This window comes from Acipenser ruthenus, chromosome 8 (genome assembly GCF_902713425.1).
Source record: "Acipenser ruthenus chromosome 8, fAciRut3.2 maternal haplotype, whole genome shotgun sequence".
Taxonomy (NCBI): domain Eukaryota; kingdom Metazoa; phylum Chordata; class Actinopteri; order Acipenseriformes; family Acipenseridae; genus Acipenser; species Acipenser ruthenus.
The window spans coordinates 47,132,317-47,153,384 of NC_081196.1; the positions used below are offsets into that span (position 1 = coordinate 47,132,317).

Consider the following 21,068-nt stretch of genomic DNA (forward strand, 5'->3'; position numbering starts at 1 on the left):
TTTATTTTTCACACCCATGCCTTCACACGGACATTTCCCCCACTCTATTCTTTTCTGCTTTTACAAAAATAAGTGTCTGAAGATAATGACTCACTCTGGGAACTTACAACAGAACAATACAATCCAATGTACAGTAATCAATCATGTTAGTTCTTGTAAACGCCATCCGGCTAAACTGACTTTGTTTATTAATAATACCATTGCATTCTATTTATTAGTAGGCCATGCATATAGGGTTGTGGGCAAGTGGCATTTTATGGGTCAAAGTGGTCTTTCACCAAGGTCCTGAGTGGGTTGAACAAAGTACAGTAGATAAAACCACCTTGCACAACACACCAAGACTGAGGGGTGTACAGTAGATCTGCTTCAAAGAACTGGTTTAAAAATATATAATACCACAAGTGGACTATTATTCCCATTCACTTTAATAAAGCAGAACAAAAGCACTAAACTACTGTGATTCAGTCACAAGGTCAAATTCAGAAGGGAAATGGAGACACACACTGCAGCTGCAGCTCTCTAACAGAAAGCTTTATGATCAAGAACAAAAAATATCTTGATACAACAATGAAGTACAACAAGAAGGGACTTGATCCTAAAGAACACAATTATTGAATACACTAATAAAATGCTTAGTGAGTAAACATTTCTGTCCCTGTCATGCTATTTTGGGGTTTATAGTTTCTAACAGAATGGACAAGTATATTCCTGGTCAAAATGAAATGAAAATCTAAAGCCCATATTATTTTCATGTGGAATAATCTCTGTGTCTTTCTCCCATGTCCCACAGATTCCATAACGCATGCTGGCACAGGATGTGTGAATACATAGAGGTGCAGACCAACATGGGATAGGCTTTTCTAGTGTTGTACTTTCAGAGATGTTCAACATTTTGACTACTGTATAAGTATTTCTCAATGACTTCGGTGTTGAAATGGGTTTTTGGTTTACATTACATAAAGCCAACATGTTTTATTGTAGAATTTTATTATAGTCAAAATGTTTGTTGTTGAAAAGTGCTGAACATGTATTAGAAGTTAGATGTGAAACTGAAGGTAATTTAAATATAGGAATTAAAACTTTAGGAACAACACCTTTAATTGACCATTATGCCAAAAAAGCTAACTTTCTCCTATAAGGCAGCGTACACACATTTGGTCATGGAAAAACAACTAAACTCTGTTTTTATTTACAAGCTATAAAATATCGGAAGTTAAACAACCCATCTACATTTAAAGACATGTCAAGTCTGGAATAATGTGCTACAGGCAATAAGTTAGATGTACCTCTATTAAATGACAGCTGCTATTAACACTATGTTACATAACATTACAGTTATATTTCAAAGTACATTTAAGTTTGTACCTCTATCAGCATTTTGCAAACACTAAAATCAATCTATATCCATCAAGTACAGTTCTCAATCAAAGAAACACTTGTCCTTCAAAACAGTGCATCTCTATGGATATTTTAACAAAAATTGAAAGGCATGCTAGTGGGTCTTATTAACTTTTGCTGCTAGGAGGAACCACTTGAAAATACTATAGTATTATAGTCCAGTGTTGTAACCCCCAGTCCTATGATTTTCCTGTGTTTGTTATAACCTTACGCAGTAACAAAGCTAAATTCTTGACAAGTTACTTTTTAAATATTTATTCTTTTTTTGTTTTTTTTTGTAAAGCTGTCTATCACAGAAGAAGCCATTTAGGAAATATGTCTATACAAAAGTTGGTTTCAAGTCCTCTTTAAAGTTCACAACAGGATGGGCCTTACTGTAGGCCTTAACCCAGTGAGCCGGAGATCCACCTAGTTCACTGTCCGATGTTTTGGAGGTATTACTCTCAGTGGATTCATACGGTCCCTGAAAATAAGTGTCGTAGTACGGCTTGTGGTAGTAACAAAAATCCTCCTCGGAGCTACTCGAGTCTGAGTCTGAATAATCATAGAGAGACTGCTCCAGGTCTTCTATTTCTGATTCCCTGCATGGTAAACCTTTGGAATTAAACCCTGAGAAAGGTTTAATACTACATATACAAGCTTGTTCTGACTCCTTGTGAGAGTCAGAGTAGCCCCCAGGGTAGTCACACCTATTACCACACTTAGCCCTTCTCACTGATGCCAACTGTGAACCATAAGAAGAGGGTTCATCTTCGCTTGTGGTTGGAAGCTGATCCACGTCCTTTGAAGCTGTATTTGGAGGAAGCAAATCATCACTGTTGGGTTTAGTCCTTGTGTCCATATTATTATGTTTTCTTACCAGTTCATTGCTTGCCACACACCTCGCATGTGGAGGGAAATACCCAGGGAAACAATATGGAGGACGGCCCCCCCTCATTGGATTGAACGGAGGCCTTCTTTTCCTCATTATGTATGGAGAAATACTTTGGAAGTAAAACTGGAATTCCTTTTGCATCCTTGACGGGTCAGCTTCTTGCATAGTGTTTGCATCTTTCCTTGTCCTGGCTGGTGACCTTAAAGAGCTGACCGCATCTATACTAAGATCCTGTAAGATCTCTTGTAGTTTCTCACTGCTTACGTAGTTGTGCTTATTTGCAGTTAACTGCTCCTTGGTTGAATCAGAGCTCTCAGGTGCCACAGTTTTGGGTGACATATGCAGTGCCGAGCCTGAATCTGAGGATGTCAACAGCAGATCTTTCTCCATTTTGTTGTTCTGAAGGTTGATGTTCTGATGAAGATTGGAAACAGGTTTAGAACCTAACTGGTGCAGCTCCGTATCTATATGACTGGGGGAGTCACAACATTGCCTAACATTGACCGATCCCAAGTCATGACTTGAACAATGGTCTCTGTTATGCTCCAGTACTGAAGTAAATATTAGATCCTTCTGTGGAGCAGGTTTGCTTTCTAGATTGCTAGGTGTGTCTGAAGAACACAGTTCTTCAATAATTTCCAGGTCTTCTGTTCCCTGGCTATGGCCTTCAAGTCTGACCTCTGTGATCTGAGTGAATGCTAAGCTTGACTTGGTGGTGGAATTCAGTTCTGTGTGATCCTTGCCACAGTGCACTGGCATCAGCTTCAAAAGCTTGTCCTTGGCATTGTTCACTTGTTCTTGCAAGCTTTCTATCACCGCATTTTTCTGAAAAATTAGTAGATTCATGTTAGCCTGTCACAGATGTATCGTGCAACAGAATAAAGGAACAACCTAACGTTATTTTTTTCTGATTTAATCATTATGATACAGGTATATTCACTCATGTATGATCCTCCAGTAAAAAAAACACTTCATCTATTTTTATCACATAACTCCGGTGGTTTTAACAGTCTCCAAGCTGACCATTTAAAAGTGATTTTCAGCAACAGGTGTTCTTTTTAAAAAAAATTTTTACATGGGAATCATGCAGTGCCCCTATATTACAATGCAGTCCTTATAGTGGGGCACTGGGTAGAAGCTGGAATGATCATGGCTCCCATTATCCCCATAGTATTATTTCACTTGTACTTGTCATAACGTTGAACGAATATCTTATCTATGACTCCTATATAATATATCAGGTCACTTACGCAGGCAATCCTTTTAAATGTTACAGTATTAGATGATGTGTTATGGTTTAACACCCATAGAATTTAACAAAAGGCTTGTTACTAATCTTGGGGTCTAGGAGTGGGGTTGCACATGAGTATCTGTTACCTCTGTTAGTAGCCTCTTCATGGAGCTGTTCTCTCCGAGCAAGCAGTAAATCTCCTCTTCGCTGTACATAGAATGGATGCTTTTACTGGGGCTGCTGAAGTACTTTGCCATCTGTCTTGGACTTTGATTCAGTTCATCTGCAAACTGCTTCCGCTGGGTCAGCTGTTGTGGCAAAAGGTCATGATGACATTTATTTTAGGCTTAACTCTCAATTATGAATTAAATAAATTACACATTAAAAAAATACAGCTATATGTGATTGAAAACTGAAAAATAAATGAATAAAAAGCCCCATGTTTCCTCACCTGAGGTATAAATACCAGACAGTTGATTGTCAGCGTGCAGATAAAGATTGCCCCAGAGATGAAGCTGTATACCAGGTTGGGCCAGGTGTAGAAGAAGCGTGTGACAGGAATGGTAACTCCAGCTGACAGGGTGATGAGGTAGACCCCAGCCATGATGGTGAGCGACTGGTTTACAGGAGGAGAGCTCACATTACTGGTCAGCCCAGCCAAGTAGGTCCCGTACAGCAGAAGGCTCCCCTGTGTGACAAGATAAGACATGAGGTCAAAATGGTATTGTGATAAAAAAAAAAAAGTACAATAGTCAGAATATTATTTATACTTTTCAACTGTACGATGGTGAAAATGGTAGATTAATTTTACATTTTAAGATTAAAAAACTGATAATTATGGCAAAGCTCATTAAGGAGAACTAGATGTTCTGAATTTAATTACCAATACAACTGAAACATTTCTGCCACCAAAAGTGCTGTTCACTGAGCAAAACAGGTATTGTTTCAATCAAAAAGCAGCTGTGTGTGTGTGTTGGATACATCTGCTGGGTTACCTTGAGGACAGAGATAAGAATAATCCACACATCAGTGTACACGGAAGCACAGGTCTCCAGGTCTGACATGGAGTAAGAAACGTCCCTGCTAGACACCTGGAAGTTAGCAGAACATATTCATTTAGTAGAAACGTTTGAGAAAATATCTTTATTATAATTTTTAAATGGATTTCATCAAGGTATTGTGTTAAAAACAATAGTCTTTTCTAAATATGACCAGTGACAAAATGTCCTAAAATGGTCCAAGGTATTATATTACACACTGTCACCTAAATAAGAGGGGTAAGCCTGTTAAGAATATTTAATGTGGTGTAAAACAGGCAAATTATGCCCCACAAACCACCAGAAATAACTGGTAGTACATTTATTCTTAATTTTAAACTAGCTTAGCAAGTTTAACGACAGCAATCTAAACTGTGTTCCTCTTAAGCAACAATATTACACAACATTTCAACAAAACAGGTTTTGTCAATGTTTTTTTGTTTCGTCAAAACTTTATTACCAAGGTTCAATTTAGCACTGCTGTATAATTTACTTTATTCAAAGTTATGGATAAATGATCTCACCCTTAGTGCTGCGCTGATAGATTTCATACAATGAACTGGGTCAGTTAGGCCCCAGGTTGTCAGAAAAACTACATCCACCAGCATTAAACCAGCAACCAATCCCATCAACTGGATATCTTTAATAATCTGGAAAAAAACAAAACAAAACAAACAAATGTTCTTCTGAACATTCAGTACTCCTAATATGGAACAGTCTGCAATGAAGCCGGAGCAGAGACAGACTCGGTACACTCCATGCAACACTATTTATGCCATTTTTTTTTTTTTTTATGTATTCACTTAGCATTTGCTAGATAAAAGGATGAGCTGTGCGTAACAAAATATGAGGATTGAATCCTGGCCATGCATAACCTGTATAGCTCCAAGCTGTACCCTCTTTTACATTCTGTTTGCACCAGTGCATACAGTGAGAAGTGAGTCTTCAGAATAGAGACCTCAGCTCCCCTACACCCTACACAGCTTCACTTCTTCACCCCAGTATGAATACACAAACGGTTCATTCACGTCCTGCTATTGCTTATTTCCTCTTTCATTATTCATTACCAGCTCACAGACTGATGTCAAAAAAGATGTATTTACCACTTTTATTTTAAAAGAAGTACAAGGGAAAGCACAAAGAGAAGCATCATCATTTTTCTGGAAGTGTCCTTCTATTTGTATTCATGGGAAGCATGTCCAAAATCTGAACTTATATTCATCTTTATTTCATTGCAAAATGAGCTATTTTATATTCCAGTTACACTCCACTTTTCACATATTCTTTTATAAAAAAAAGTAAATGTTTCCATCCTCATGGTGGATTTTGGCAAAGTACTGGCACTTTAGCTCATCCATTGCCTGGGGACTTAAAGCACCTGCTTTATTGAAAAAAAATCACAACATAAATAGTCATCAATAAATAAGCCCGATTCTACAAATTTGCATTGGTAAGGATCCTGAAGTGATATGTGGGACAGTAGGGATTAACAATAACATAAAAAAACAGGATCAAAGTGCAGCTTCAGATTTAGTAAGGGAGTCAGAATCGGGATACAGATAGAGTTATGCTTCACGCTTTTCAAACACTGGCCCAACTTGTAAGGTACATGTTAAGCATAGTGATCAACGTTTTGTTATGATCCTAGTATTTTCTGTTATAAGGACTGTAATAAACAAAAAACAAAATGGCAAGGTGTTTTTTCTTTGTACAATGCCCCCTTTTCTAAAACATTTTGAAGAGTTTATTTAAGTTAAATGTGAGTTTTCACTTGCATGCACATGTAAAATCTAATCCAAGGCTATTATGGTAGCATGGTCAGGTCCTGTTGTAGATGAGTACCCAGGGTCTGGAAAATATGGGGATGATTTCAGAGAATACAATGGCGATTAAAATGGCCAAGTACATCATTATTCATAGTAGTGCCAGTTACATAATACATTTGAGGGTTATTTTAGCCCCAAATTGTGCATTGTTTGACTCCGATCTTTTTGTATCATTTTTTCATAGCACAGTTTTTTTTAATATAATTTTTTATAACATCATCCCTTTTTTAGGACATCTTGAAACAAAACTCCCTCTCTACAGCAGTTACCACGTAGTGTAATATTTCTTAATGCTAATCATTTAAGGTTTAACTTGAGTGTTATATTACAGTACAGGACTGAGTGATACGAACAGAGGGTACAAAGCTTTCAGTATTTATGGTGAATTGGTTATAATTGATCAATTATTTTTTTTTAAGGCTTATTTTGTTTTTATGATTTCCATTACACGAGAGTAGATGTTAAAACTTCATGCTGATTTGAACTCGGCTCTCGCCAAGATAAGCACCAACTAAGACGTAGCTTTACAGTAAACTAATGTGATCCATATGTGTCTCCCTCCATTTACGTTTCCTTCCATATGATGATGTAGATATCCTTCTGTCTGGTGTTAATGGCTGAAGTGTAATGCTGGCTCCAGGGATCAGCTTATTTTGCCTCCCTGGCGCATCAGCACACACAACGGCTGCGATGCTGGCTCCGGGGATCAACCAAAGTGCGGCCTCCCCAGCGCATCAGCATGACAACCGTCTGGATTGAGCCAAGTAGGGTACATCTCTGGGGTTTTCAAGTGGGCACCTTCCATCCTCAGTGTTTCGTCGACTAGCCCACGACACCTCAAGAGGGCTCGACGGTGATTCTGGCGTCCCAGCATCACCCCCCTCCGTCCCCCACTCAACTCAGCCCAGCTTACTTACCTGTCCCCAGCCAGAATCTTTCCGTCTCAACCACAGCCAGTTGCTGCTCCTCTCTGCTGCTTCAGATAAGTTCTTCACTGTGCGACGCAACTCTTGGCCACTGAATCCGACGTCTCTGAGAAACCGGGTTGTAGAGTGTGCCACAAATCCTCGACAACCCACTTCCACTGGGTAAACCCGAACTCTCCATCCTCGCTGTTCCGCTTCAGTGGCTAGTTGAGCATACCGCAGTTTCTTCCTCTCATACGCCTCATCTACAGCATCCTCCCATGGCACTGTTAACTCTACCAGGTGAACAAGGCGTGCTGATCCAGACCACAAGACAATATCTGGTCGAAGGTTAGTGGTGGCAATCTCAGGTGGAAAAATAAGCCGTTGACCAACATCTGCCAGCATTTTCCAGTCTCTAGCAGCTTCCAGTTGTCCTGGGCGAGGATTGGTTTTAACACCTTTTCTTGGTGGTTGCTCTCCTGGGCGGAGGAATGTTGTCTTTTGTGTGTAATGTTTTGATGGAACAGGTGGCAACTTATTGGTCATGTTACGCTTGTCTTCCAATGCTAAGGCCAAACATCGCAGCACCTGGTCATGGCGCCAAGTAAACCGTCCTTGGCTAAGAGCCACCTTACATCCTGTCAAAATGTGCCTTAATGTTGCAGGTGATGAACACAAAGGACATGAGGGATCCTCTCCTACCCAGAGGTTTAGGTTCTGTGGTGATGGGAGAACATCATATGTTGACCTGATGAGGAAACTGATCCTGCTCTGTTCCATTGACCATAGGTCTTGCCAGCCAATCTTGCGTTGTTCCACACTCTCCCATCTCATCCATTCTCCCTGTTTGGCCTGGGAAATGGCCTTTATACACCTCATCCTCTCCTCCTGCTTTTGCACCTCGTTGACTACCAGCTTCCTCCTTTGAGCTGGGGCCGCCTTGTGCCATGTAGGAGGAGTTGAACTGAAACCAAGACCCCCTCTTCCATGCTGAACTTGCCCCATGATATCACCAATTCGAAGGGCAGCCTTTGCATCTTCCACAGCTTTCTTTGCCGCCCACTTTCTTCCAGTTTTCAACACAGGTGCTGCCTCCCTTACGCATTTATCGCGTGACTCTACTAATGTCATTTCCAGTCTGACCTTGGCGCACTTAAACTCCTCGGTTAGAGCAGAGACTGGTAGCTGCAGTATTCCTTTACCATAAAGTCCCACTCTGCTGAGGCAGCGTGGAACTCCCAACCATTTCCTGATGTATGAACTGATTAAAGCTTCCAGCTTCTCTACTGTTGTCAAAGAAACCTCGTACACAGTCAGTGGCCACAGCAACCTCGGCAGTAGACCAAACTGAAAGCACCAGAGTTTTAGTTTACCTGGTAGAGCGCAGCTGTCTATGCTCTTCAACCCTTCCACTGCTTGTTGTCTAACTTCTCCCACACGAACTGTGTCCTTTAGATCCCCGTCGTACCATCTCCCAAGACTCTTCACTGGCTTCTCAGACACTGTTGGTATTGCCTCACCATTAATGAAGAATGTTTTATCTACTACTTTGCCTTTAATTATAGAGATGCTCCTTGATTTAGTGGGCTTGAATTGCATTCGTGCCCATTCAATGTTATTGGTTTATTTGCCCAATAATCGATTAGTGCAGGCTACTGTTGTAGTCATGGTTGTCATGTCATCCATGTATGCTCGAATTGGTGGTAGTCGCATTCCAGAAGCCAAGCGCTCTCCTCCTACTACCCATTTTGATGCCCTAATGATTACTTCCATTGCCATGGTAAAAGCCAGTGGAGAAATGGTGCATCCTGCCATTATTCCAACCTCAAGGCATTGCCATGTAGTGCTGAATTCTGAAGTTGAAAAACTGAATTGCAAATCTCCAAAATAGGCTTTCACTAAATTTGTTATTGTCATCGGTACACTGAAAAAATCAAATGCTGCCCAAAGTAGTTCATGTGGCACTGAACCATATGCATTAGCCAAATCCAGGAATGTCACATGGAGCTCCTTCCTCTCCTTTTTAGCTGATTGAATTTGTTGCCAGATCACATTGATGTGTTCTAAGCAACCTGGGAAACCTGGAATGCCCGCTTTTTGTATTGAAGTGTCAATGAAGCAGTTCTTTAATAGGTAAGCTGACAATCTCTGAGCAATAATGCTGAAGAAAATCTTGCCTTCTACGTTTAATAGGGAAATGGGACGAAACTGACTGATGCTTGTAGAATCTTTTTCTTTAGGTATAAAGACTCCACCTGCTCGGCGCCATGCTCTTGGTACAACCTGTTTTTCCCATGCCACTTTCATCAATTTCCACAGAATTCGTAGAACTCCTGAAGCACTCTTGTACACTCTGTACGGAACTCCATTAGGCCCTGGAGATGATGAAGCCCTTGCTTTTTTCACAGCTTGCTCTATTTCTTTCCACTTAGGTGCACAGTCTTCCATTTGGTATTCTGGTGGATTGATAGGTGGGATGTCTGACGGAACTGACATAGGCTCCTGCCTTTTTGAATCTGTATGTGTTTCCTCCAAATATCTCTCCAGCTCAACCTTAGATGCTTTTAGTGTGCCATTCTTCTCACTGGTGAATAACTTCTTTACAAATTTGAATGGGTCTTTATAAAAGTTCGCTCTCGCACGCTCCTTCTTTTTGTAGCGTTTCCGTAGGCGCTCAGCTCTGCGCAATGTTGCAAGCTTATCTTTTATGACCCTTTGTAAGAGATTGAGTCCCTCCTTCTGACTTTGTTCTGCTCTTCTCCATTGGTTCCTCAGCTGTCTCCTTTCTCTAACTAAGCGTTCAATCTCCTGCTGCCGTCTAGACTTTCCAGGAATAGTTTGTACTTTTTCCTTCCTTTTTTCAACTCCAAACCTCTCACTTCCATATGCGTAGATGATGTCCCCAAATTTATCCAGCTTCTTTTCAACTGTTCCACTTAATCTTTCCAATGCAACGCAGAGATCTGTGTTTACTGTGTCCCATGCAGTTTTCTCACAAGCTCTTGGCCATTTAACTCCAGGCTTGTGCCCGTTGAGGTTCTTTTCTCTCTTATGCTGGTTTGTCTGACCGGGTTCACAAGGATCATTAGGTTCATCACTAACTGTGTCCATGCAAGTCCTCCTCACATCTATGACAGGGGTGCTGATATCCTGCGAACTGTGGTTTGCTTCCTGTCGCTGGATTTCATTCGACTGACTTGACTGACTTCGTAAGAAGTACTGATCAATGCGAGGCCCTTGTCCCTTCTCCCTCAAGCATTTCATTCTCCCTTGATGAATCTTCAAACCCCTGACCGTTGTCGCCTTGCTCCAGCCGCAGACACAAACCTGGAGTTCCATGTCTTTGTTAACTGCAGATCTTGAACTAGTCTTTTGTGAAGTACTCTCCATACTCATATCCGTTTCCATTCCTAAGTCGTTAACCGTGTTGTCCAACGTTGAGTCATCTTCCGCCCCCGCTCTCGCAGACTCTAGGGGTATTTTTCTCTTTAATTTCTTAGAAGCCTTGGGCGGGTGTCTCCAGCATCCTGTAAACACAGAGCTGGATACTGCCGACAAGGGTAGCTAACCCTTACCAGCCCCAATGGGGTCTCTTTCCTCCTGTCAGCTGTCTCTCCAGGCCGTCACAAGGTCTTTCCCTTGTTGCCAGCTGCACTATTCACAGCAGTCACTGGACGTATCCAGATCTTCATGATTTCCATTACACGAGAGTAGATGTTAAAACTTCATGCTGATTTGAACTCGGCTCTCGCCAAGATAAGCACCAACTAAGACGTAGCTTTACAGTAAACTAATGTGATCCATATGTGTCTCCCTCCATTTACGTTTCCTTCCATATGATGATGTAGATATCCTTCTGTCTGGTGTTAATGGCTGAAGTGTAATGCTGGCTCCAGGGATCAGCTTATTTTGCCTCCCTGGCGCATCAGCACACACAACGGCTGCGATGCTGGCTCCGGGGATCAACCAAAGTGCGGCCTCCCCAGCGCATCAGCATGACAACCGTCTGGATTGAGCCAAGTAGGGTACATCTCTGGGGTTTTCAAGTGGGCACCTTCCATCCTCAGTGTTTCGTCGACTAGCCCACGACACCTCAAGAGGGCTCGACGGTGATTCTGGCGTCCCAGCATCACCCCCCTCCGTCCCCCACTCAACTCAGCCCAGCTTACTTACCTGTCCCCAGCCAGAATCTTTCCGTCTCAACCACAGCCAGTTGCTGCTCCTCTCTGCTGCTTCAGATAAGTTCTTCACTGTGCGACGCAACTCTTGGCCACTGAATCCGACGTCTCTGAGAAACCGGGTTGTAGAGTGTGCCACAAATCCTCGACAACCCACTTCCACTGGGTAAACCCGAACTCTCCATCCTCGCTGTTCTGCTTCAGTGGCTAGTTGAGCATACCGCAGTTTCTTCCTCTCATACGCCTCATCTACAGCATCCTCCCATGGCACTGTTAACTCTACCAGGTGAACAAGGCGTGCTGATCCAGACCACAAGACAATATCTGGTCGAAGGTTAGTGGTGGCAATCTCAGGTGGAAAAATAAGCCGTTGACCAACATCTGCCAGCATTTTCCAGTCTCTAGCAGCTTCCAGTTGTCCTGGGCGAGGATTGGTTTTAACACCTTTTCTTGGTGGTTGCTCTCCTGGGCGGAGGAATGTTGTCTTTTGTGTGTAATGTTTTGATGGAACAGGTGGCAACTTATTGGTCATGTTACGCTTGTCTTCCAATGCTAAGGCCAAACATCGCAGCACCTGGTCATGGCGCCAAGTAAACCGTCCTTGGCTAAGAGCCACCTTACATCCTGTCAAAATGTGCCTTAATGTTGCAGGTGATGAACACAAAGGACATGAGGGATCCTCTCCTACCCAGAGGTTTAGGTTCTGTGGTGATGGGAGAACATCATATGTTGACCTGATGAGGAAACTGATCCTGCTCTGTTCCATTGACCATAGGTCTTGCCAGCCAATCTTGCGTTGTTCCACACTCTCCCATCTCATCCATTCTCCCTGTTTGGCCTGGGAAATGGCCTTTATACACCTCATCCTCTCCTCCTGCTTTTGCACCTCGTTGACTACCAGCTTCCTCCTTTGAGCTGGGGCCGCCTTGTGCCATGTAGGAGGAGTTGAACTGAAACCAAGACCCCCTCTTCCATGCTGAACTTGCCCCATGATATCACCAATTCGAAGGGCAGCCTTTGTATCGTGTAGCAATATGTACACATTTTTAAAGTATTTATTCATTGGCACTCAAATTGTCTCAATTTTTAAAATATTGTCTCAATTTTTAAAATGTTTACACCCGGCTGTGCATACAAGTACTTGCACTTTTTTGTTGAGAATTTCACCCCTGCTGTGGCTTGACCACTGAGCTGCCTGGTTTTAAATGTGTCATCAGGGGTATTACAGATCCTGCTAATTTTACCCCCAGGTGAAATGATCAAATGATTGTACTGAGTTACTGTCTTGGTACAGAAGTGGGTACAGGCACAAGACCGCGGAAATCAAAGCACCGCTGAAGTTACCACTTGTAGGAACCCCAATAGAGACAATTGTATGTAGAAGGTAAAAGTGTAGAAGGTTAAAGTAGTTCCATTTTTTTGTTTCTTGTTATGAGGTCTCGTGCAGGTTTCCATCAAGTTCTCAATAAATGAACAACAAACATACTGGCATAAACAAGAAACCCTCACGAGATGAAAAATACAAACACAAAAACACAATACATACCACCCTCTTGTCTGGCATGCGCTGGGTAAACACCTTGTAAAGCCGCCATGTTTTTCCTAAGATTGGTCCAAGCACAAGCGAGGTTCCAATGCATAAAGTCCAGATCCGTGCCTGGAAGAGGGAATGTATTGGGTTCTAAATCATTGCAATAAACAGTCCTTTTAAAAGAACCAGCAGATGAAATGTATCATGAAGTCTTAAGTGCGTCAGATAAGCTAACCCAGTGATTCAATATTCTAATAGCTAGTCCTCTACTTATGCACTCAATGGTGATTTTGACATAACTAGTGTATATCTGTAACTGTAACTTTCATCTAACCTTAATTATATTTAAACTAACCCTTATTACCAAGGTATTGGATCACACCTCTCCCAGGCAGCAGCATTCTTTCAAAATAAGTTTTTCATAAAACATATTGTACATACAATATCATGTAGTATAATTTCATATTACCCCTTTTGCACTTGCATGGCTACATAGGTCCCAAATGTGCAGTTTATAGCAAACATGTATTGAAAACAAACATGTATTGCACTGGCTTCTCAGTTGGCTGGCCTTGCCGTTCAAGGAAGTCTTACTGCTTTACTTCCTTGGTCATTTAACCTCAGCACGCTCGTCTCGGTAAAAACATGTTTCTGGCTGAAAGCATGTCAGCAGAAAGGGGAAGTAGTTGGCTGGTTATAGACAAGAAAGAAGCAAGTGAAAGGGGTGGGGACAATTTCACCTTCCATGTGAAAGGCTCCAGGAAGTGCAAGACATTCTAAAAGCATGGCTTGCAAATAGAGATTTCTTTAACCCAGTGTAATACCAGATATCATGTTTAAATATTAAAAGGCATGTTTGCTAAATCATCTGTTTTTAAAAAAAAAAAAAAACAGCACACATTTAAGACCTGTATAATGAATGGTGTGCAGTATTAACTCTTTATACAGATGCATACTACCTGTGTTTGGTTAACTATCTAACTATCTGAGTACTGATCAATACTTTTCAGGTGATCCTTTCCTTTACAGCCTTTCCTACCCCCTACACTCAAGGTTTACCTTATAAGCTAGTACATCCGAATCAGAAAAACCCTGTTATACAACCCAGTGGATTTACTTCATTCTACCCAAAGTGGTACAGAGAAAGAGTATGGTGCACACTCTACCTCTGAAATGAAGGGCATCGTAAGTGGATACATTTATGGAAGGCAAACACACAATATTACATATGAGCCACAGTTCTTGTTTGTCTTTTAAAATCTATTTGAATCTATTTTGGTGACTCAGATATGCAAGGTATTCATAGTTCTCGATTAGTTCCTTTTTTTAAGTTTTCAATAGTTTGGACTCATATTTTAATGGTTCAGCCTTTAGAAGAAATAATTAAATTGTGTACTAACATACAATTACATCATCCAGCCACCACTACTTTAAAATCCAATTGAAATGAAAGGAACATGTAAAACGCTAGAGGAGTTGACTTAGATCATTATCACCACTGTTGTCTGGTTCTAAAGCATAAAGGTTTCTGGAACCAATGCTATACACCCAAATGATTTTTTTAATCTTAAATACAAAACTTTGTGAACATCGTTTACCAATATTAATGTCAAAAAATATGAAAGTTGTGAATTTGATTTTTAATAATGACCTCATTGTTACAATTCTTTACAATTCAGTTACATTTCTTTACCATGCTTCACTATTTATTTACTATTTGTTACTACACTTTGCTAAGCTTTTAAATGGCATAAAGCACACAAAGCAACTTTTATAAAAGAAAGTGCACAGGAAAACATAGAAAAGTCAGCCGTCCCCCCTGCGTGGGAATTCTGTCCCCTACCTGTAACAGTGTTCTCATGGCTGTTCCTGGCAGTAATGTGCTCTCTTCGATCCCAAACATAAAGCCACTGCTGTAAGTGAGAACACTTCCAAACAAGGTTACCACATTGAGGTTGGGGCTGGACATTTTCACAATCCTAAATGAACACAAAATAAAATAAAACACACTTAGTTGAAGCATTACAGTGTGTGCATGGGGATCAAAAAACGAGGATCACAAAATGAGCGGATTCTAAAAACAGTATTTTAATAATCATACACGTGTCACATACTGTGTAAGTACAGAGACATGTTATTTATTTATGTCTATTGGAAGAAATGTATATTTATAAACACCAACCTGGTTGTTAATTAATCCTTCAAAACTGAGGATCAGAGCATCCTATAAGGTTGCCTTTATAGCTCTAGACACGACAGGAAAGCAGGTTTGGTACTTAGTCCATTCCAAATATTTCTATCAATATGTAAAATTCAGTAATCTCTATGGGATGTTTACCTGTTGCTTTTGAATCTGAGAGTGAAGGCTAAGAAGAATATTGCCAGCAGTATCCCACAGGACAGCAATACCCAAATCACAGAGCAGAGAGCCGGGGAGATCCGGGACTCATTCACTGAGCTTGTCTACAGGACAAGGTATAGAAAACACAACAAGGTTAGTGTAACAGGGCGGAGGCTGAGCACGAACTAGCAACACTGCACACCGCAAGTGAACATCTCAACCACTATACTTGCCTCACCTGCTTTTTTGGTTTTAGAGCTTTTAACCTCATCTCATCAACGATGGGACAGAATCTGTAACAGCAGTATATCAGGACAAAGCTGCCCGTTGTTACACTAGCCTACAAAGTCAAAATGTAAGTGTGACAAAAATAGTACAAGTGTTGGTTGTTATGAGGGGACGCTGCTACTATACAGGCCTTTGTTTGGTCACTGAGTTACCTAGGTTTTGTTACAAGGTTGAAAAAGCAAATAAATACTGAAGCTATTTTCTTGGGGACGCTGTGCCGCTGCCCACCAAAACTCCTCCTAGACTCCGAAACTCAATCCCACTGAATTCAATTCAGTTTAATCCACACATTTTGAAAGGAAAGTGCTGTAGCATCAGCTCTTGCTTCCCACCTACTAAATAAAAAGCAGTCGACTGGACTGTGTCCAACCTGAGATCCCAGGTGGCTATTCTCAGGTAGACATCCAAGACAAAGGCACTCACGATGGCAATTTTGCAGAGTTTCTGCAGCACCTTCCAGCCTTCCTCTGTGTTAATTCCTGGGTCAAAGCTGCAGTCTGTGGAGCCACACACGTCACTACAGTTGGGGACTGGTTCCATAGCAATCGACACTGCTCACGTCTCTTCATCTAGTCATCCTATAGGCATGCCAAATACAATCTACATGACATTGCTTGAAATGGCTTGACTTGGAACACACATCTTTGCCACAAGGTGGCAATATTTGGCATTTCAAAAACTGCAACACTCAAATCAAAAATTTCCATACAGTCTTCTTAGATTGACAAAATAACTATAAAATAAATAACTATTTTTCTTTAAAGATTTATTATTATTATTATTATTATTATTATTATTATTATTATTATTATTATCTTATTAATAGCTTTACATTGAAATATCCACAATGTATTATATCAGAAACAATCAGTGAGGTATATGATGTGCATTTAAAATGTAATTCACAGCTACGTCAACATGAAGCACTGTATTTTTTTAAAGGGTATCGTAAAGCATAATGTGAGCCCCTATGGCCCAGCCTCATCCTACTGGACAAGGCTCTGAAGTAAAGTGATCTATACCAGGTATGTAAGTATATTAAATGTTGTCTGTTTCATGAGGTAGCCTATTTTGCTCAATGACTGACATGCCTGTGGTAATTGCAGTTAAATAAGAGCAACATCCCTCTCTGTTCCAAAACTACGCTAACTCACCAATCCAAGGAGAAATTACACAGAACACTGCCCACTCACTGGTGGCTTACTGTAAATAAATAAAACTTAAAAAAATAAAAATAATAATCTCTAGTGCCTATGCATCCAAGAAAACGTTGTTGTCAGTAATGTTGAGATCAGTAAGTCTCCAGCAGATGTTAATGATGGATTCTGCTTTGCAAGCAGCTACCTTGAGACACTGTGCCTGACACCAACCTTGCTATATGACAGTTTCATGCCATGCCACTCATTCAGGCTGTGTCAGGACACCAACGTATTATATGCTGGTATTTACTATCAGCATTATGCATCTGTTGGTTCTGAAGGGAGACTGCTTTTAAGAAAAAATATCTTGCCTTTATTATTTTACTTAATGATTCTCAGTTCTGAGTCATATCAGGGGAATGGGTTTATATTAGGGCTGTCAAGTGATTAATAAAAATAATGTTATTTTTGGTTTTAATCGCTTTAATTGATCCATCTCACTTAGGTTTGTTTTATTATTGATGCTATTATTAGTATTATTATTATCATCCAAAACACAACCAAGCCTAAAAACCCTGTTTTCCTATTTATGGATTCTCTTTACAGTTGTATATTTATTTACAATCCAGCATTGTTGTTAAATTGTTTGAACCAACTGTTAAATAATAAAGTTTATTACTTTATTACTCATGTTTTGAAAGTTTTACTACCATAATAATCCTACCGCAGTTTATCATTGCTAGAGGGTGGCGTAACACGGACCTCTCGGGTCATCAAGTACAGTAGGTAATTATTAGATGCTTACTTTTATTACTATTTTAAAACCGTATCAAAAATTCCTCAGCAATTGATATAAACAGTGCAAATATGGTGCGGATAATCTAACTTCTGGAAGACATTCTCAATAGATATAAGAAGTATTATTTATATACAGGAAAGTCTTCTTGATGCTTAGAATTACACATAATGAATTCCTTATTTTTGTTATGGTTTATTTTGATGCTAAAACAACCAACGTAATTGTCCTTGCACGAAACGTGTAGCAACATCATATACACATCATAGAGTAAGCAGAGCGCTCCATTTTTGTTAAACTGAAACATAAAAAGTTAATAAAATACACGTACCAGGAGCGTCTGTTACAAGTCTAACGTAATCCGTTTAATAATTTAACCAAAGCTAATCAAGCAGAAGAATGCACGTTACCTCCTGATAGCCAGTTAATATCATTTAGCTTAGTGTCTCGGTAAATTCACAGGTTAAAACATGCCCTGCACAAAACCCGTTGGAAGTTCCTTGAAAATGTAACGTTGATATATTCAGACTGACTACAATATGCCAGTAATATAGTTGTAAGCATTAAATCAATACAACACGTTAAGATAAATTATTTTCAAACTAAAGTAGGCTTATAATGGGAATGAAATTAAACATTTAACAGTTTTTCGTGGCCGTGCTTATAGCACTAATGTTAATTCAAAATACATGTTTATTGTCATTGTGAAAACGTATTTAAGTGTTAAAACTTATTTTCAAAATCACAAGTGAAAAAAGCAGACTAATATGTTGTACTGCAAAAAATATAACAGACAAGAATAAGCAAACATACATGTCTAAAATACAATACTTGATTGTGTATTTTGTATTTAATCCCTAGAAATCTAACATTATTGTAGCTTCTGAAACATTAAAAAAACTGAAAACTTACCTGGGAGAATCTTGTGTGAAAGTAACCAATGGTTTGATACTGGTATCAAGTAAAAGACTCCAGTAATGTTTTTTTTTTCTTTTTCCAGCCTTCAATGCATATCTGAAAGTGGATGATAAATAACTGTGTTCCTTGTTTTCCTCCAGCTCATTTTCTTCCATGGTGTTACAAGTTCATAACTGGCTGCTGGTGGAGTTTTTCATCACCTGAACTTTCCTCAGGCTAGTAACTGTGACTATTATGGAACAGATGATGAAGGAGGCAATCTGAAGTTTGTAAAGAATTAAAATTTGGGCTGGGAGAGGGGGTGGGGGGGATAAGGCAGACAGGGTATAATTAAAGGAGAGGGCTTATTTTCTGTAGGCAGTCAAAAAAGTAAGCTGGGCAAGAACACACACAGCTTGACATGTATTGTAATTTTGTTTCAAGTAGATGCCTCACCAGTATGGTGCATCATCAGACTGAAATGTGTAATTAAAATCGAGTTTACACAGACAGTTACCTTGTAGAAGGAGCAGTGAAGATTTCAATGTAATTGTTAGCTATTTCACATTGACGTCTTGTCTAAACAAATTAATATCAATATTTACTGACAAACAAACCTATACCACACTTATAAAAGGGTACTGTGGTCCACCATGGTAAAAGCATTGATTAATTCAGTAAAACATAATAAAATCGTGTTAGAGCACTAGCATGGACAGTGAAGAGCAAAGCTTGGTAAAAAAAACAAAACAAAAAAAAACAGCTGACATTTATAGATGGCCCCTAGGGGCACTCCATCACAGCATACCAATTTAATGAAAAAGGAGATATTGGTTAATTAGTAGGTATATATAAGTGAGGTAATTGAGAAGGTATGGTTGGAGTTCAGCTAAAAATCTTGCCTTAAATCTGAGTTTCTTGTTTAAAAAACAAAAACAAACAGTAATATCCTTTTTTTTTCAAGATTGTTATGTCTATGTCAATCCAAAAGTTTAGAACCACTGCTTTTGAGCACCAGACTCAGGAAACCATTGTATATTCTTATCTATCAGCTCTTATTTGTGAAACTCTCATTAACACTAATCTTGAACAACCTAATGTTACCTTCGGTAAAGCAGTTCAAGAGTGCAGGTTTTTAAATCAGCCATATAGAAGTTCTATAAGAGAAACAACCTGGCCTGTATTGACCTGGAAACATGAGGTTATTTAAGGGATAAGGGCATTGCTGTGTCGCCTAATGTCGGAATGCTGAGGCTAAAAAGTTATCACTATTGTACTACATTTTTTCTGAAGTAATTTATTTCCTTGTCTGTATGTCTCTAGTAATCATTGCAGTCCTCTGAAAGGGTTAACTGTTTGAGAGAAGGACTCAAGTCCCCCTGGGAAGCGTTTCATCAGTAAGCAGTGGTTTTAGAACAGGTGTCATCTCTCAGCCATGCTTTATTTGTTGTTCCATTATTGAGTAATAACTGAACGTTTGAACCCCATAGAAAACAATGGGAGAGCAGTTTCTGGTTGTGGGATAATAATAACAGATCATTCACTATTTCAATAAATAGCTACACAATTCAAGTAAACACCTTATTAAGATAGCATGGATCAAATGAAGCTTTATCTATCTATCTGTCTGTCTGTCTGTCTATCTATAAATACATATAGCAGATTTAAAGATATTGAAATGCTGTTCATACATGTGTGTACAATCAGAACTAAAATGTGTATACATTATATATCGTGCGAATAGAATTTGATTGCAGACTTTTGTCATACATCTGTATATTACTATGCTCTTTCTAAAGATCCTGTCTCAGTATAGGTATGTGTGGAACGTTTCTATAGCCCAGCTAGTTGCAGTCCCAGACTAGGTTTGTGTGTCAATCTAAAATGATAAGGCTCCTTTGACATGCCCAGTTCTTGTCCTCCTCAGAGTTAATGCACCAGCATACACTTTACTCCTGGATATAGTCAATGGCACCAGTGATTAGCAAGAACTGTTGCAATTAATCGTTCTATCTGATTATATCCAAATACTTGCTAGCTTTCAAAGATGAATGCATGTACCTTTCTTGAATAATGATTATCCAAACAAATTGTGTGTTTTTATTTGGTGTGCATGCTGTGCTTAATAGCCATCAGCCTATATTATTTTATTTAGTGTTACCTTGTAGACAGCAGAGATCATGTGTCATACCCTGTTGGCAAACTAATCAGTATCAAGTTCAAAATGTAACAGGTGTAATGTGCAAGGTCACAGTGAATCAAGTTTCCATCAGGTAAATCATTTAGAGGACTCATGAATAAAGTAGCATTAGGTAATAGGTTAATTTTGAAAATAATTATTTGACTAGCATAGTTATTGAAAACAACAGTGGTAACACATTAAAATGCTCAGGACCCACACTACACTGTGTCCCACTCTTCTGCATATTTATCAGACAATGATTGTTTTCCACAGGTGGGAAAACAACAGTCTGTGGTATTTAGGAAAAATAATGCATCTCCAGGTAACTAAATAACCCGCCTTGGTAAAGAAATTGTTATGAAGAAATATGTGGTAATTATAACTGGGATAGAACCTAGTTATGAGTAATCTCCCAGAGTGCAGAAGGGGATGCATGTATTTT

At 39.7% G+C, this 21,068-nt stretch overlaps 1 protein-coding gene across 1 annotated transcript; it reads right to left on the minus strand.

The window, feature by feature from the left end:
- Nucleotides 1–18,750, minus strand: LOC117407366 (probable G-protein coupled receptor 156). Its single transcript, XM_034012337.3, has 10 exons — nucleotides 18,460–18,750; nucleotides 16,036–16,190; nucleotides 15,322–15,446; nucleotides 14,827–14,962; nucleotides 12,999–13,109; nucleotides 5,065–5,190; nucleotides 4,499–4,594; nucleotides 3,955–4,191; nucleotides 3,650–3,811; nucleotides 1–3,097 (listed from the first exon to the last, which is right to left on the minus strand). Exons 2-10 carry the CDS (start codon nucleotides 16,150–16,152, stop codon nucleotides 1,718–1,720), a joined length of 2,490 nt encoding a protein of 829 aa, XP_033868228.3. The 5' UTR covers nucleotides 16,153–16,190; nucleotides 18,460–18,750; the 3' UTR covers nucleotides 1–1,717.
- Nucleotides 18,751–21,068: the final 2,318 nt, after the last annotated feature.